This window comes from Phocoena sinus, chromosome 18 (genome assembly GCF_008692025.1).
Source record: "Phocoena sinus isolate mPhoSin1 chromosome 18, mPhoSin1.pri, whole genome shotgun sequence".
NCBI lineage: Eukaryota > Metazoa > Chordata > Mammalia > Artiodactyla > Phocoenidae > Phocoena > Phocoena sinus.
The window spans coordinates 21,270,185-21,287,634 of record NC_045780.1 but is presented as its reverse complement, the minus strand read 5'-3'; the positions used below and the strand labels follow the sequence as shown (position 1 = coordinate 21,287,634).

Sequence of the window (17,450 nt, the reverse complement as noted above, 5' to 3'; positions counted from 1 at the left end):
CACACACACACACACACTCTGTCTCTCTCTGTCTCTCTCTCGCTCTGTGTCTTTCTCTCTTGTGTAACGACACAGTGAGAGGGTGGCCATCTGCAAACCTGGAAACGGGCCTCATGAGGAACCAAATCTGCCAGCACCTTGATTTTGAACTTCCCAGCCTTTAGAACTACGAGAAATAAAAGTCAGTTGTTAGGCCATCCAGTCTGTGGATGTTATAGCAGACAGAGCTGACTAAGACACATGGTAAATAACTATTTCTGGACCCGCAGATTTGCACACAGGTCTTCTGTGGCCAGTGTCTGTGACCTTGCTATCTGCAGCCTCATTTATTCTTATCGGTGCCTTTCCTTTGGGTTCGGTAAAAGAAGTTCTTTTCATGCCAATGTGGCAGGCCAGTCCGTGTGCCTATTTGCTTTGTTTCCTTCCCTCAGCACTCCCCCTCCTAGGATGAGGTGGGGGGGGCCTTTGACCAGATGGCGTGGATAATGAGTCACCTGCGTGCTGTGAGGGCCGTCGCTGTCAGCCACAGATCTGGTGGCTGCCCCTTGCCCTGGAGCCAGGCCTCTGCAGAGAAAAGGCAAAGGACTATGGCAGAGGTGAGGAAGGAGGGAAGTAGTGCCCTAGGTCCTTTCTCGCTTACCCTATATCCAAATCTATCAGCAGCTGTCTTTGGTGATTTGCACCATGGTCTGGACCCAGGGAGTCTCCATGATCATCCAGTAGCAGGACTTCCTTTCTAGGAGTGAACTGTACCATGAGCTCCCCTGATATCATGGTCTGATTTGGGGGTCATACTAGCAAACCACTGAGTAACTTAAATGGGTGGTCTGTTTCTTTCTCCAGATATGGCCTCAGGGCAGGATTGGGGTAAGGATTTTCTCACCCCGGAGCGAACTAGGGGACAGATGGTCAAAACTATGGAGAAGGAAGGGGGTCTAACAGCAGGCAAAATAATAGAATGGAAATGATAATAAATATGAATAATATATAATATGTGTAATAGTAATAAAATACATCAGGCTTACTAGCAGGTTCCTTTGTTCATGGGGAGCCTTACAGGGCAGAGCTTGTGTTCCTTGGCACTAGAGGTGGAAAAAAAGGGAATCAACTGAACTTGCTGGAGGTGGGCCAGGGTGATGGGCCTAGGGACCCCAAGGGTGGGCTGTATCCCAAAGGTGGTAGGATCTGCATATTTGCCAGTGACTCTGATTAAGTGAAGATAACATAAAGTACCTAGCACAGTGCTGGTTTTTTTTTATATATTTGGTTAATATTAGGTTATGTTATGGGTTGAATTGTGTCCCCCCAAAATGATATGTTGAAGGCAGAACCCCCAGTACCTCTGAATGTAATCTTATTTGGAAAGAGGGTCATTGCAGATGTAATTAGTTAAGATGAGGTTATACAACAGTAGGGTGGGCCTTAGTCCCATATGACTGGTGCCCTCTTAAGACGAGAACAGATACAGACCCACGGGGAGAGCGCCATCTGATGCCATAGGCACAGACTGAAGCACTGCAGTGCAATCAGGGCAGGCCAAGGACTGCCAGCAGCCTTCAGACGCTCAGGGAGAGGCGAGGAAGGTTCTCCCCTACAGGTTTCCGAGGGAGCCTGGTCTTGCCAATACCTTGATTTTGGACCTCCAGCCTCCAGAACTGGGACACAATGCCTTTCTGTTGTTTTAAGCCATTCGGTTCATGGTCCTTTGCGCAGCCCTAGGAAATGAATACAGCCACTTCCCGCTCTGTTTAGTCTTCCCAGCTCAGCCTCAGAGGTGCATGTGCCGGTGCTTCCATGAGGTGTGTGTTTAAGGAAAAACCGAATTGTCTTTTCAGGCAGTGTGGGAGTTAATCACTTATAGAAACACTCGGAGAAAGAGAAAACAAGTGTCAATGAGGATGTGGGAAAGTGGGAACCCTTGTGCACTGTTGGTGGAAATGATGGTACAGCTGGTGTGGAAAACAGTATAGAGGTTCCTCAAAAAATTAAACATAAAACTACATATGATCCAGCAATCCTACTTCTGTGTATATATCCAAAAGAATTAAAAGCAGGATCTCAGAGAGATCTTTGCACACTCACGTTCATTGCAGCATTATTCACAGTAGTCAACAGGTGGAAGCAACCCAATGTTCATCAATGAATGAATGGATAAAGAAATAAAATGTGTGGTATATAAACACAAAGAAATATTATGCAGCTTAGAAAAAGGAGACCCTGTCACATGCCCCCAAATGGAGGTTTTTTGAGGACGTGATGCTAAATTAAGCCAGTCACAAAAGGACAAATACCATATGATTCCACTCATATGAGGTATCTAAAGAGGTCAAAATCATAGAAATAGCAAGTGGAAAGGTGGTTTCCCAGGGCTGGGGGGTAGGTGGGAGAGGAGGTAGTGTTTAATGGTCATAGAGTTTCAGTTTTGCAAGATGAAAAAGTTCTAGAGATCCATTGCACAGCAATGTGGATGTACTTGACACTCCTGGACTGTATACTCGAAAATGTTTAAGATGGAAAAAAAAATTTTTTTTAATAAATTTATTTATTTATTTACTTATTTTTGACTGCGTTGGGTCTCGTTGCTGCGTGTGGGCTTTCTCTAGTTGCGGCGAGCAGGGGCTACTCTTCATTGTGGTGCGCAGGTTTCTCATTGCGGTGGCTTCTCTTGTTGCAGAGCACGGGCTCTAGGCACGTGGGCTTCAGTAGTTGTGGCATGTGGGCTCAGTAGTTGTGGCACATGGGCTTAGTTGCTCCGTGGCATGTGGGATCTTCCTGGACCGGGGCTGGAACGCGTGTCCCCTGCATTGGCAGGCGGATTCTTAACCACTGCACCACCAGGGAAGTCCCTAAGATGGAAAATTTAATGTTATGTGTTTGTAACCACAATTAAGAAATAAAATAAAAATTAAAAAAGAAACCCTAGGAGAAGTTCCCATTGAAAATGAGAAATTCTTTGATAATGTGATTAATTACTTTCTTGGTTTTTGCATATGTGTGTCCTTGATTTTTTTGTACATTGGATTTTCTTAAAGCGAGGCTTGCATGTAACTTGGGTGCGGGAGCTTCCGGTGGGTTGTTACAGTGACCCTACCCTGGTCCACCACTTCTTTCCCTGCATGTGGTATAATAGTGTGGGGTTGGAGTTCCCCGCCTAATGGGAGACTTAAGGTACATAGGAGGGCTCCCACTGACAGCCTCTAGAGGCAAATGATTTGACAGAATTGAGGCCAGGGGACTAGGCTGTCCCTTTCGTGAAGCCCAGGTGTCAGCAGTTTCTACATGTGGTCTAATAAAAATATATGTTTGGTCTTTGTTCCCAGTTCCTGGCACAGAGTAACTTAAAACCCTTGGGATTTCTTGAGTGATAGATGTATCTTTTATTATTCGATCACCAAAGGCCAATGAAATAATCAGTCATGACCATATAATGAAACCTCCATAAAAACCTCTAAACGACAGGGTTTGGAGAGCGTCCGCGTTGGGGAGCACGTGAAGATGCAGGGAGGGTGGTGTGCCCTGTTGGGTATGGAAGCTCTGCCTCCCTCTCCCCTCACACCTTGGCTTAAGCATCTTTTCCACTTGGCTGTTCCTGAGCTGTATGTTTCATTGAAAAAAAAAAAAAACCCAAAACCTGTATTTGTAAGTAAAGAGTTTTCCTGAGTTCTTTGAGCTCTTCTAGCAAATCATCAAAACTGCGAGCCTCTGATTTATAGCTGGTTAGTTAGGAGTACTGGTGGCCCAAGACTTGTGACTGACATCTGAAGTGGGAGCAGTTTTGTGGGACTGAGCCCTTTAACTTGTGGAATCTGGCACCACCTCCAGGTAGGGTGTGTCAGAATTGAAGTATAGGACATCCAGTTGGTGTCAGAGCACTGAAGAATAGATTGGTATCAAAAAACATCTCAGACTACATTCTTTCTCTTGGTCCGGCTTTCTTCCTTCTTGAGTAATCCAAGTAGAAGATGCCACCCGTGGAGAGAGGATAGGGGTCTCGGCCCAGCCTGGCAGTGGGGATGTTAATGTCAGCCAGGATGACCAAACAGGGGGCCCGTGTTTGGGCTATTGTGTGTCACACCGACCTTGACCGGCCATGTGGACACAACCAGGGTGAGCTCTTGCTGACCATCAGATACCTCATTCCCACCTGTGATGCTCAGAGAGAGAACATGAGCCTTGAAAAACATCATAGTGTTTTGTGATGTCACCCCTGGAATGTTCTGAGTGTTTTGGTGACCAACTTCTGCATAGGACCTATACCTCGCACCTAACATTGGTATGGCTTTTTACTTGAGATAGAAATAATAATTTTAGAAAAGGTAGTAGGTATCGGTATCTCTGCTCCACACACTTTCAGAAAGCTTTTCCATCAACTGTAATACCTGTCTTAATTTCTGTTCAGAGACTGATAAAGCATCGTATCAGATATCATCTTCACATTCTTTCAGACTCAGATTTTCATAACGTACATAATTAATAAGAGGGGATAAGTGACTAGTAAAAAGTCCTCTGTTTTTCAGGTGAGAAGTTGAGGTCCAGAGGATGGGCTGGGAAGCAGAAATCTACTTATTTCCTCTTTTCCACAGCACTTGAGGCCAAATTTTACAAGAAAAAGAGATACCAGATCTGAAAGCCTAGTAATTCCAATCAGTGTGGTTCTACCTCAGGTAGGGATAATCACAGAAGGATGCAACCTCTCCGTTTTAGCGAGAATAGCCCTCCTCTGTCAAAACTCTAGCAGGATGTCATAGAAGGAGCAGAGTAGTCAGGGCCTCAGATTCTAGTTCTAGGTCAGCCGCCAGCCAGCTGTGTACCTGGGGGAGGCCACTTAGTCACTCAGCGTCTTGGGTTTCTCATCCCTTGAATGAGCGGGGTGGGTTAGGTGATCTGGGAAGACCTTCCAGCCCTACCACTTAAAGTTTCTGTGACTCTCGGAAATAAGCCAATCTTCTCAAAATTAGATCTTTTGGTGCTTGCTGTTGTACAACTACTCTGGATTTATGGGGGCAGAACTAGAACTGAGACTTGCAGTCAAAAGCATACGACTGAATCCATGAACCTAGGATGTGGGCTGAGGGGTACAGGGTCATGCGGAGGGGTCAGGAGAATGAAGGCCTGCTGTATACCAAAGACAGAGAGAGTGTAAGAGGGGTGGGCCTGGGGGGGTTCAGAATGGAGGCCAATGAACGGGTGACAGGCTGGAGATTCTCAGTTCTCCTCCTGCTAAGCAGCTGTTTCCTGGGAGGGGTCCTCCTGATTGGATTGTTCCTACTGCTGTGTCACAAAGGGGGCAGCCTTGCTTCTCCAGAGTCACCCAAGGCCCTGTTGTAAGATCATGGTGGTGCAACTAGAGGGGCTGAAATGTAGAGTGGAGGAATCCAATGCAGAGGTAACTATCTGAAAGCTCTGTCCAGGGACGTGTAGGAACAGGATTGATCGCCAGTGGGCATCCTGGGATCTTGGAGAGTATGAAATTAGAGGACACCTGCTGCCTGGGCACATGGGCAGATGTGTCTCATGGGTATACCTGCCAAGGGGGCACAAGTCCTGCGGCAGGTTCCAGACACCTGGCAGGGTACTCTAGGCTGGTGCTTGGGGTGAAGGGGGCATCTATAAGTTTAGATGATCGGAACTGGGCCATCACTAGAGCTGTGAGAGGGACCAGTGTGCTGACTGGACCTCCCCAAATGAGGACTTCTCTGGTGGTCCAGTGGTTAAGACTCTGCACGTCCACTGCAGGGGGCACAGGTTCGATCCCTGGTCGGGGAACTAAGATCCCGCATGCTGCATGGTGTGGCCAAACAAACAAACAAAAACAAAACAAAACAAAAAACGAGGGGAGGAAGGGAGATTGAGCCCTGATTTGATCATGTGGTGGCACTGGGCCATGCAGCGCGAGGGAGAGATTGTAGAGGAACGGGAACTGGGAACCCTAGGAAGCCCACTAGTAACGTCAGAGCTGGAGTTAAAGGCTTGAAGCCAGGTCAGTGCCCACTTCCTCTGCTATGCCGCAAGCTGGGCACATGCCACCTGCTTCTTCCCTTGCTCTTAAGAGATGGTGCCTCTTCTCCGCCCATCTTCGCCGCCTACCGTGAGCTCCCTGCATGTATCTGCCACATCCTGTTTCGTTTTGAGGCTGAGCCCATTCATTTGGGAAGGGGATTGCAGCAGCAGCTGTGTGTCTCCAGAAAGTACCTCTGGCCTCCCAGCTCCCAGTCATGCCTGGCGCTTCTCATTTACATTGCACGTGCCTATGGTTCACTATTTGTGTTTCACCCTTAGGTCTTTTCAGGTCTTATCGATTTCCAGTTTTTCTTCCTCACATTAAACATTTGTGTTTTCTGATCTATTTCCCTCTAGCACATTAACTCGCCAGCCATCAATGTTACTTCCTGCCCAAGCTCTCTGCCCTCCTGGTTCCTTTTGTGCATAATGATTCAGTTCTCACCAGCATTCCCATTTCCCCAGTGAGCGCTATCTGTGAGTTTCATAAAGGCACTGTTTCCTGTGAGATCACTAATGAAGGATCTATACCAGGTCAGAATGAGCTCCCACAGCACCCTCCAGGGCCCCGCTCATCCCTCGCTGTTGCCTTTTCTCAGTCCCCTTTGTTTGGGTTTGTTCTTCAGAAGCTATGGAATCCACCAACAATGCCTGTATCTCTACCAATTTGAATAAGTGTCAGGAGGAAGATTTCAGAAGATTGTGTGTTAAACAATTAGCGGGAACTACCAGATACATGACAGATGACATCTTCATCCTCTTTGCTGTTAGTGTTATGATTCTACCAAAATCAGTCACACTGACCTGTGAATTAGCCTCTTATCTGTTCGCATTTCTTAAAACCAACATTGACTTTCTCATGGTGCTCAGGAACGGAGTTAATTTAAAACTATGATAATGAGACACTCAGCCTTGTCAACCTGGTCTGAAAATTAGTGGCGCGTCTGGCTTTTCCTTCCAGCATCCTGGGCCTCTCAGCTTCACATGTTTGAAAAGTAACCCCAGATGGTTGAATGTTCTCTGACCGTAACCCTCAGTAATGCTGGCAAAATAGGGCTTTAAAAAACTTGGTCAACAGGCTTGATGTCTGCTGGGAGCATTTGGACGTCTCTTCTGGTCTGTGGTAGCCGTACTTCTCCAGGAGTGGAGAGAACCTCAGCGCATGTCAGCTAAACTGGCTAGTCATTGTCTAGCCCTGTTGCCGAACTATTTAGATGGGAGGCCAGCAGCCCCAGAAATTCCAGCCCAGAAGGTCCCACTCAGAGTCCTGGTCCTTAGACACCCCTTAGCATCAGAGAGAGACTTTGGTCTTATCACCTCTCCTTTGCCTTTGCCCTGCCCGCCCTTTCACTGGCTTTTCCTCCTCCACAGTCTCCACTTGCCACGCACAAGGCTGGTGATCTGACAGAAGCACATAGTTGGTGATTTCATGCATTTTCCTTCTAGGACCAAATGCATTTAAAAAGGAGATGCACTGGTTGAGAGTCTGCCTGCTAATGCAGGGGACACGGGTTCGAGCCCTGGTCTGGGAAGATCCCCCATGCCGCGGAGCAACTAGGCCCGTGAGCCACAACTACTGAGCCTGCGTGTCTGGAGCCTGTGCTCCGCAACGGGAGAGGCTGTGACAATGAGAGGCCCACAAAAAACGGAGATGCCAGGCCTGATGTTAAGGACGGATTCCCAACCATAGGTGGGATTCAGGCACCGATGAGGGAGATGTTGGTGCCCAGGACCCTTCCTGGATCCTCAGCACTAATGCCTCTTACTTAGGTCACAAGTGGGAGCACATTGCCCCTGAGGGCAGAGTCTCTTGGTCACCTTCCTAACAAAGCCAGATGCGAGGTGTGATGAGCGCCATGGCCATTTGTCTTCCCCTCCTGCATCCTTTCTCATATCCCGTTCTTTCATGAGGAAGCCCCCCTCTTCCTCTCCCACCTACTGGGTCTGCATCCACATGTGAGGGTGTTTCCCACAGTTCAAGGAAGAGACCGTCCTTTCCTTCACGGGGAAACCAGGCCAGGCTTCTTTGGGGGCTTGAATCAGGCTGCTGTAGACTCCGCCTCCTAGGCTGAAGAGAACTTTCGGGGGTGTTCCAGGAGCTTTTTCTTGGCCCAGACCTCTTGGTGGGGCTCAACGACATCAAGGACAGATTAGTTTAGCCCATGAAACCAACCCAGTGATACCACTGGTTGAGGAGACCCACCAAGAAGGAGCTGGCTTCAAACATTGGCTAAGGGGGCCTGGGATGTTTACCTCGAGGGTTTGCTTATCAGATGCTCACTTTTTGCAAAGTCCTTTTGTAAAGAAATACATCAGCATTTGCTATAGTGTTTTGGGCCAGGAATGTTTAGGCTTTACTAGTAGAGCTGGCCATCTGTTTGGTCTTTTTAAAAATTTTTTGGCTCCGCGGCATGTGGGATGTTAATTCCCCGAGCAGGGATCGAACCCGCGCCCCCTGCATTGGAAGTGAGGAGTCTTAACCACTGGGCCGCCCGGGAAGCCCCTGTTTGGTCTTTATGATAGCTTACCGACCACTTTCTTAGCATCTCACACCACCACCAGGAACAGGGCAGAGCAGCTACATGGGGGTTCATTTTAGAGGTGACATTCAGAGAAGTTAAGCGACTTTCACAAGAGCAGTCAAAGATGGGACTTTTAAGCCCAAAGCTACTGGGAATTTAAGACCTCTAGCCTCATTGGATTATAGGTTCAAGATGGCAGTGTGGACCACCAGCATGCTTGTGTGTAGAAGACGGCTTCCTTTAGGGACTGTGTAGATGGACATGGGGAAAACCCCATGATGTAAAAGCTCTGCAGTTTAAAAATGTGAATTGAAATGTGGATATGGCTTTCCTAAATAGACTAAAAATATTACGGTAAACAAAATCACCACTTTTGAGGGCCCAAAATAGTATAATGTTAACAGTTTTGTGTAGTTGAATCTGATATCTCCTCCTTACCTTTCAGTGCACTTTGGTTGATTAGTGCATTGGCAAGGACTCATTACACCTCCAGTGTATGTGAAATGTGTTGTTCTAACTTCCAGGACTAGGGATGTCAAAAAAAAGTAAGGGACGGGTCACTGTGCTCAGATAATTACAATTTATTCATCTGGGGACAAGATGGGACAAGACGTATGAGAATCACTGCAAAGGAATGATATCAACACACATGCAAAATAAAATATCTGGGCATTATGAAGAGCTAGAATGAGCCCGCAGTTTGGAGTCAGATATCCTGGTTTTAAACCCTTGCTGGCTATGTGATCTTTGGTGGAACCATGGTAGCTCTTTTCAGTAAGATATTACTTATGACTATGGAAATCAGTTAGCATATCATCACATAATAGTCATTCAGTGTTACTTCCTTTTCCTTGCTGTATACAATAGAAGGAAATGCTAAGCAACTTCTCTTCTGAATTCACAGTAACCATTCTTGCATGTCTGTAGCTCTCTATAAACAAAGAAGATGTCACATATTCTCCTTTTATTTTTGAACTCTACAACAAAGTGTCTGAAATAAATAGGGCAGATATTAGTAAAACTGCTGTGGATGGTCGCACAGGTTGTGCACTGCAACACCAGTTGTGAATGGCACCCTCTAGAGCTGGGCATTGTATAGCCTGCACAAACATAGGGGGTGGCTCTGAATCATGCTAGCATCCACATTTTCTAGATATGGAAACTGAGGCAGAGAAATTAAGTGATTTTGTAAAGGCTATGCACTAATACAGCACAGACCCAGGACTCTTTTCAGTTTTATGATGTCCAGTCCCCTGTTCCCCATACTGTACTGCCAGAGTTAATGCTTGCTGCACGTCAACCTCCCTCACTTACCCCAAGAAATAATGGTTGCTATGCATTGATTTTCAAATTGATTGGAAGTTCCCTGAGAACAGATGCCAAATTAATGTTAGTTGATTCATTGACATAAATGTGATTTGGTGCAAGAATGTTTAGAGTGGGAATAGATTAGGGTGAGAAGTTTTCACAAGGCCAAGAAAGAGATTTCCTTGGAGGACTAATAAGTCCAGCTAGGTCTGATTGGAATCAGGGAAATATGGGAAAGAAAGAATTTGTCTTGCCTCAATCCCTTCCCGAAGTTTAAGCATGATTCTTGATATATCTGAAATAGTGTATATTTAGTATTTTCCCTTAGATGGTCTCATTTTCAGAAAAAGAAAAGATGCTGCTCTACTTTAGCCTCATCTTAATCCTATCCATAGGATTGTGGGTTTGATAAAATAGGTATATTTTTCCAATACCCATTAAAATAAATATATGACTATTAAAATTTTTACAGTATTTAAGTGTTTTATCTAAGAAACTAGGCCATGAGGCAGTGCCGGACTTGGCCACCTTCTGGGTCCTGTCTGCGGATAAGAGGAAGGATAGAAGGACTTAGTCATAAGAGGAGCATTTGGTCTCTTGGTTAAGGAGGTAAAGGAGACCTATCAGCCCATCAGTATTTTCTGGATTAGGTGCGTGGGCACGGAACAGAGACAGCACAGGACTTGCTTGGAAAGTGTTGGTCATTTAAGGGAGGGGACATGATGTCAGCTAGGTTGATAAAAGAGGACTGCTGGGGCCATAGTGTTGCCAGTTTATAAACATGGATCCCTTCGACCAGAGGAAGTTAGACAAGAGGATATTAGAGATAATGCTACTGACCTTTCATTATACAGAAGTGGAAACCAAGGTCAGAGGGTTAGAGGATGTAACTGAGGTCACCCAATGGCATGCGTAAGGACAAGGGCCCAAATACCCAAATTGTCTATATAGCTAGGGATCCGCCACCCACATGTTAAGTTTTTATTTAGTGCCTTTATGTTGAGGGGATAGTTGAAAATCCCTTGGGTACCCAGTTCAGGATATGGATATAAAATAAAGGCAGCTGACTGAGTAGGGTGATTTAAAGGCCATCAAGGATATTATGAACAGGTATAAAGCACCAGAGGTTTCTCTTTGGTTGTTCACCTGGATAAGGAAGACTATCTTTCTGATAGAAATCAATTATAAAAAAGAAATGAGAGGGCTTCCCTGGTGGCGCAGTGGTTGAGAGTCCGCCTGCCGATGCAGTGGACACGGGTTCGTGCCCCGGTCCGGGAAGATCCCACATGCCGCGGAGCGGCTGGGCCCGTGAGCCATGGCCGCTGAGCCTGCGCTCCCGGAGCCTGTGCTCCGTAACGGGGAGAGGCCACAGCAGTGAGAGGCCTGCATACCGCAAAAAAAAAAAAGAAAAAGAAAAAGAAATGAGAGAGTTGGGGAAATCTGAATCAGTATTTGTTGATATTAAGGGATCATTGTTAAATTTTAAAGGGAAGATAATGGTATTGTGGTTTTGTTAAAAAAAATGCACATTGATGTATTTATGGATAAAACAGTACAGTGTCTATACTTTGCTTTGAAATAACCCAGTGGTAGGGGAGTGGTTCTGGAATTGGATGAAGGTATAGATGAAGCAGGTGTGGCCTTGATTTGATAACTGCCGAAGCTGGGTACATGGAAATTTATTAGACTATCCTCTCTCTTTTTGTGTATATTTGAAATTTTCCATAATAAAAAGTCCCCAAGCAGTGAAAGTCCTTTGCTTAATTCATGGAGATTTCCTACATGTGTGCTTTACATATATAAGTTCAGGGAGCCAGAACTGGATTTGTGACTTACTGAGTGAACTGGTGCTGGTTATTTAACTTCTCTGAGTTTTAGTTTCTCCATCTGTAAAATGGGAATAATAACACCTTATTAAATCAGTGTTGTGAAGATTAAATGAATTCAGTAGCGCAAAACTTCTTCCCTTTCTTTCTCTTGATGGGTATACACATCATGGATTAAAACTACATTTTCCATAGTAACATCTTCAAGAGCAGGATATTACTGCTGAGACGGATTCCTCTAGTGCTTCATCTTTGGAGGATGAAGAGGACCTCTCAAGATTTACTCCTTATTGACCTTGGCTAATCTTCCCAGTCTGGGATCAAGGCACCTTAAATTTATAAGGAAACGGTCTAGGCTCTTCACAATGGGGTTCATTCTGATCACAGGTTCAGCCACAAGAGCCATTGTGCTTCTCCCATTGAGAAAGATGAAAACCATGGGGGCTGGATTTATTTAAAATGAATAAGGTTCTGATTGCAGAATGTCCCTGCACCTTCGCTCTCTGGAAGATTAAGCACAGCCTTACAAAGTTAATGAAGTGCTTATTGGAAAGTTAATAGCATAGAATCATGCCTTCTATTTATCTAGCTCTTTGGGTCTTAAAGAATTCTAACCAGCTTTATACGCTGTACAAATTATATATCTCTATATATGCCTATATATATATAACGTGAATAACCTGACTTGTTTTCTATCTTCTCTATCTGTAAAATTTTGAAAATACCCTAAGAAACGAGAAATTAATATTTGGAGAGCCTTGCAGTGTACTTGGATGAAATGCTTTTGGTGTATTTAGAAGCAGCTCTCATGATCTTATTTTTATTTAAATTCATTGCTGCAATTGTTATCTCTTCTCCAGGATGCATCCCACTTGTTCACTGCTTTTTGAATTCATCTCAGAATTCCTCCATTAGCGAAATCTCCTTTTCTTGGTAACAATACCTTACATTTCTTACATGTAAGATGGCACCTGGCAGTTTTAAAAACACTTACATTTCTGTGGCACCTGGCAGTTTTAAAAACACTTTTGCATTCATTATCTCATTTAATCCTCACAACGGTGTTGTGAACTAAGCAGGGCACGTGTTATTATTTCCATTTGACAGGTACAATTTGCTGACTTTCAGTGTTGGAAGGTGGTGCCTTTAAGGTCACAGAGTCTGACTCTCTTTTGTACTAGTGAAAATCTGGGTCTCAGAGAGGGTGAGAGCTCTCTAGTTCCACGCTGCCCATCAGCAACAGAACCGGGATGAGCATCTGTGTGACCCCAGTCTCGACCCCTTGGCCTTCAGCCCTGGTGTAACCCTCACCTGAGCAAACTGCATTCTACCTGGCTCAGAGCGGTTCTGACCCCCGGAAGCCAGAATCACCGGAGGGAGCTGGTTAGAAATACAGATGGATGAGTGAATGAGGCTTGTAAGTAAAGGCTCCAAAATGTGCATTTAAAACGCACTCAGCTTATTCTTCTGTATTGAGAAGTGTGACAGTGGTTTGTTGGGTTTAAGCTCTGTGGCTCCGATCCTCTTTTTATGTGTTGGTTTTGAGGTGCGTGGCCACCATCATGAATTCCTCTGTATGAATTCCTTGGTATCCTTTGATGTCTTCACTGCCACACGTTGAACTCCCATTGCTCGGTAATATGTCTGTGATGGTGCCCTTCCTTTCCAAAACTATCAGCTGGACTCTGTTTTAAGCTTAGCACCATGTTGGCTGGTGTTAAAGGGGCTGTGGGACTTACCAGTAGCACTGCCATTTGGGACAATGTGAGTGGCTGTTGGGTGATGCCAATTGTGGGTACACATCTATAGCTCCGGTAGCTGGAGAACGGTGTTTATTCTTCCTCTAGGGTGACAGAAGTGTGCCAGAACCCGTGCTTAGTGCTTTCATACATTACCTCTTTTCATCCTAAAATATTTCTATGAGGCAAGGCAGTAGGTGCAGTTACCCCAATTTGAAAGCCTGGTAACTAAAGCTCACATAATTTGTCCATGTTCTTGTAACTAATCAAATAATGGGGCGAGGACTCAAACGGTTGATTCCAATATCGATGCCTTTATACTCCATGATATATTCTTTTTTTTTTTTTTTTTTTTTTTTTTTGCGGTACGCGGGCCTCTTATTGTTGTGGCCTCTCCCGTTGCGGAGCACAGGCTCCGGACGCGCAGGCTCAGCGGCCATGGCTCACCGGCCCAGCCGCTCCGTGGCATGTGGGATCTTCCCGGACCAGGGCATGAGCCCGTGTCGCCTGCAGCGTCAGGCGGACTCTCAACCACTGCGCCACCAGGGAAGCCCCATGATATATTCTTGATTCTCATTATTCATGGATTCCGTATTTATGAATCTGCCTAAATGTTTTTCACTAAAATTAGTTTGCAGCCCCAAAATCAATACGTGTCTCACTTGCATGATTATTCATAGACATGCACAGAATGATGGAAAATTTGAGTTACCTGATGCACACATTTCCAGTTGGAGGCGCCTTCTTGTTTCAGCTCTCAGACTGTAAAAGTGTCCTTTTCACAGTTCATTTAGTGTCACTGTTTTCACACTCTTGTGCTTTTTGTTGGTGTTTCTCTGTCTAAAATGGCCCTCAAGCATAGCGCTGCAGTGCTGTCTAGTCGTCCTAAGCACCAGAAGGCAGTGATGTGATGTGCCTTACAGAGAAAACACCTGCTAGGTAAGCTTCCTTCCCGCGTGAGTCACAGTGCTGTTGACCGCAAGTTCAATGTAATGAATCAAAAGTACATTTAAAATAAGGTGTCTTTCAACAGCAGACAAAGTTATTTATTGATTGGTTGAGGAAAATGTGACCAGAGGCTAGCAGGAACCTAACGCCGTGCATCTCTTTGGAGCAATGGTACAGTAGTTGCGAATTGTGTGTTCGCGGGACTTTATAGAACCGCGAATAACGAGGACCGATGTCATTTCCTCGCGAGGAACCCAAGAGGCCAAGTGCAAAAGCGCCCTCTGTGGCCAGTCCAGACCTCCAGGCAGGGTTTCTTGTGGGGTCTCCCGGCCTCTCATGTGGTCAGCCAGCCTCGGGTGCGTCAGCTCCTTCTCTAACTCTGGGCTTCCCTGTTCTCTCCCGCAGAGGGGTACAGCCGAGCCCTTCCTGAGGCTCCACAACTTGCACCCCACCCCGCGCTGGGCCAGGCAGGACCGCCCTGCCCAGGCTGAGCCGCCGGGCGGTCAGCCAGCACTCCTACCTGCCAAACCGCTTCCCCTCCGTGCCCCTGGACCCCATGGAAAGCCCCACCTCCCAGGCGGACCTGGAGCTGGACTACAACCCTCCCCGCGTGCAGCTCAGCGACGAGACGTTCGTCTTCCAGGACGGGCGGTGGGTGAGTGAGAACTGTCGCCTGCAGTCCCCCTACTTCTCCCCGTCCTCGTCCTTCCACCACAAGCTGCACCACAAGCGGCTGGCCAAGGAGTGTCTGCGGCAGGAGGAGAACAAGTCCCTGCACGCGGAGAACCAGTCCCTGCGCGCGGAGAACCAGTCCCTGCGCGCGGAGAACCAGTCCCTGCGCGCGGAGAACCAGTCCTTGCGCGCGGAAAACCGCACGCTCCGCGAGGAGAGCAAGATCCTGCAGGTCCTATGGGAGGTGCACCAGGCCGCCCTGGGCCGCGAGGATGGCCGGGCCTCCTCGCCACTGCTGCATAAGGACAACGCCTCGTCCCTGGAGGCGGCGAAGAAGGACCCGGACCTGCAGGTGCACGGCGGCCAGGAGAGCAGCACCCTGCAGCTCCTCCGGGAGGAGAACCGGGCCCTGCAGCAGCTGCTGGAGCAGAGGAAGGCCTACTGGGCCCAGCCGGACGAGAAGGCGGCCTCGACCGAGATCAAACCGGCCCCCTCGCCCCACGAGGCGCCCCACGGGCTGCTGCCGGACCAGGGCGCGGGCCTCTCCTCCCCCTTCGAGGAGCCCAAGGGCCCCCAGGCCCCGCAGGAGGACTCCAAGACGCTCCGGGCCCTGCACGAGATGCTCAGCAACCTGTCGGGGCAGCCCAGGGAGGAGGCAGGCAAGGCGGGCCCGGGCCTGCCCGACGGCGGCCAGTCCCTGGAGCTGCTGCGGGAGATGAGCCAGGCGCTGCAGGCGCTGCAGAAGGAGAACCAGAACCTGCAGGCCCTCCGCGAGGAGAACCGGCTCCTGCAGGAGGAGAACCGGGCGCTGCACGTGCTGCGCGAGGAGCACCGCATTTTCCAGGAGAGCAAGGCGCTGTGGGAGAACAACAAGCTGAAGCTCCAGCAGAAGCTGGTCATCGACACGGTGACCGAGGTCACCGCCCGGATGGAGCTGCTCATCGAGGAGCTGTACGCCTTCATCCCGACCAAGAACAAAGACCCCAAGAAGCCCCGCAGGGTCTGAGGCTCCCCGTCCGAGCCACACCGAAGCCCAGAGCTGGGCCACCAAACGGCATCGCCCGCCTTCCCGTGGCCGCCTCGCCTGCCTCCACCAGCTGGTGCCCGTGCAAGAACAACAACGAGTGGCCTGGTCAACTCAGAGAAGCAATAAAGGCGTGAGAAGGCGAGGGCCGCTAATCGCGCGTGCTGCTCTGCTTTCTTTCTCATTTTTCTTTCTTTTGAGCACTTGCGGGCTCACGGCAAAATGGAGCAGAAAGTACAGAGATTTACCACATACCCTCTACCCCACACACCAACCCGCAGCCTCCCCGCTATATCAACATCATCCGCCAGAGGGCGCACTTGTTACAACTGATGAACCTGCAGTGACACATCATTATCACCCAAAGCCACGGTTCACATTAGGGTTCACTCTGGGTGGGTTCATTCTGTGGGATGGACCAGAGTATTTACAGAGTATATTCACGGCCCTAGAACTCCTTTGTGCTCTGCCTGTTCATCCTTCCCTGCCTCCCACCCCCGGCAACCACTGATCTTTTTACTGTCCCCATGGTTTTGCTTTTTCTGGAGTGTCATATAGTTAGAATCATACAGTAGGCAGGCTTTTCAGCAGCAGGCATTTCAGTCTCCTCCATGTCTTTTCATGGCTTGATAGCTCGTTTCTTTTTAATGCTGAATGCTGTTCCCTTGTCTGAATTTACTGCAGTGTGTTTATCCATTCACCTACCGAAGGACTTCTTGTCTACTTCCAAGTTTTGGCAATTATGAATCTGGCTTCCTTTTCTTCTTTTTTCTCTTGTCTCTTCCTTATCTCAGCCTTCATTATCATCTGTTTTTCATTTCCTCCCTTTTTCCTTCCTTGTTTTTCTCCTCTTTCTCCTGTCCTTCTTGCTCTCTCATCATCTGATGAGATCATAGTGTGGAGGAGAGGATGCGGGAGTAGAGCCCACTCGAGGCCAGGACTTTTCACCTGGGCTGCTGGCGACACTGGGCTGGAAAGCTCTGTCTAGGACTGTCGCGTGTGTTGTAGGATGTTTAGCAGCATCCCTGGCCTTTGCCCACTAGATGCCAGGAACAGCCACCTGACCCCCAGCTGTGACAAGCAAGTGTTTCCAGGCTTTGTCAAATGGCCCCCGGGGGTGGGGGGTAAAACACCTGCCCCACTCCCAACACTGCTCTCGGAGAATCTTCCTGGAAACAACAGCCCTTGAAATGCTCTGAGAAAGTGAAGGTTTCCATGAGGGGAAGACAATCCTTTCGGGCAGATTCATGATCACACTCCAGCTTAAAGGGTCTGAGAGGTCCTGCGATGAAGAAAACCGCTTATCTTCGGTGAACCCAGAATTGACCAATTTTATCTGATCTTGAAATCTCTTTAAGTTTTTTCTTTGAAATCTCTGTTTATGTGACTCTGCTGATCACCCAGTTTGGGA

General features: G+C 47.6%; 1 protein-coding gene across 1 annotated transcript; it reads left to right on the top strand.

Annotated features, from left to right (window-relative positions):
- Nucleotides 1-5,332: 5,332 nt before the first annotated feature.
- Nucleotides 5,333-16,021, top strand: CBY2 (chibby family member 2). The gene is given in 3 exon segments (XM_032611206.1): nt 5,333-5,386; nt 14,749-14,814; nt 14,816-16,021. Coding segments are annotated over 3 exon segments (1,326 nt in total).
- Nucleotides 16,022-17,450: the final 1,429 nt, after the last annotated feature.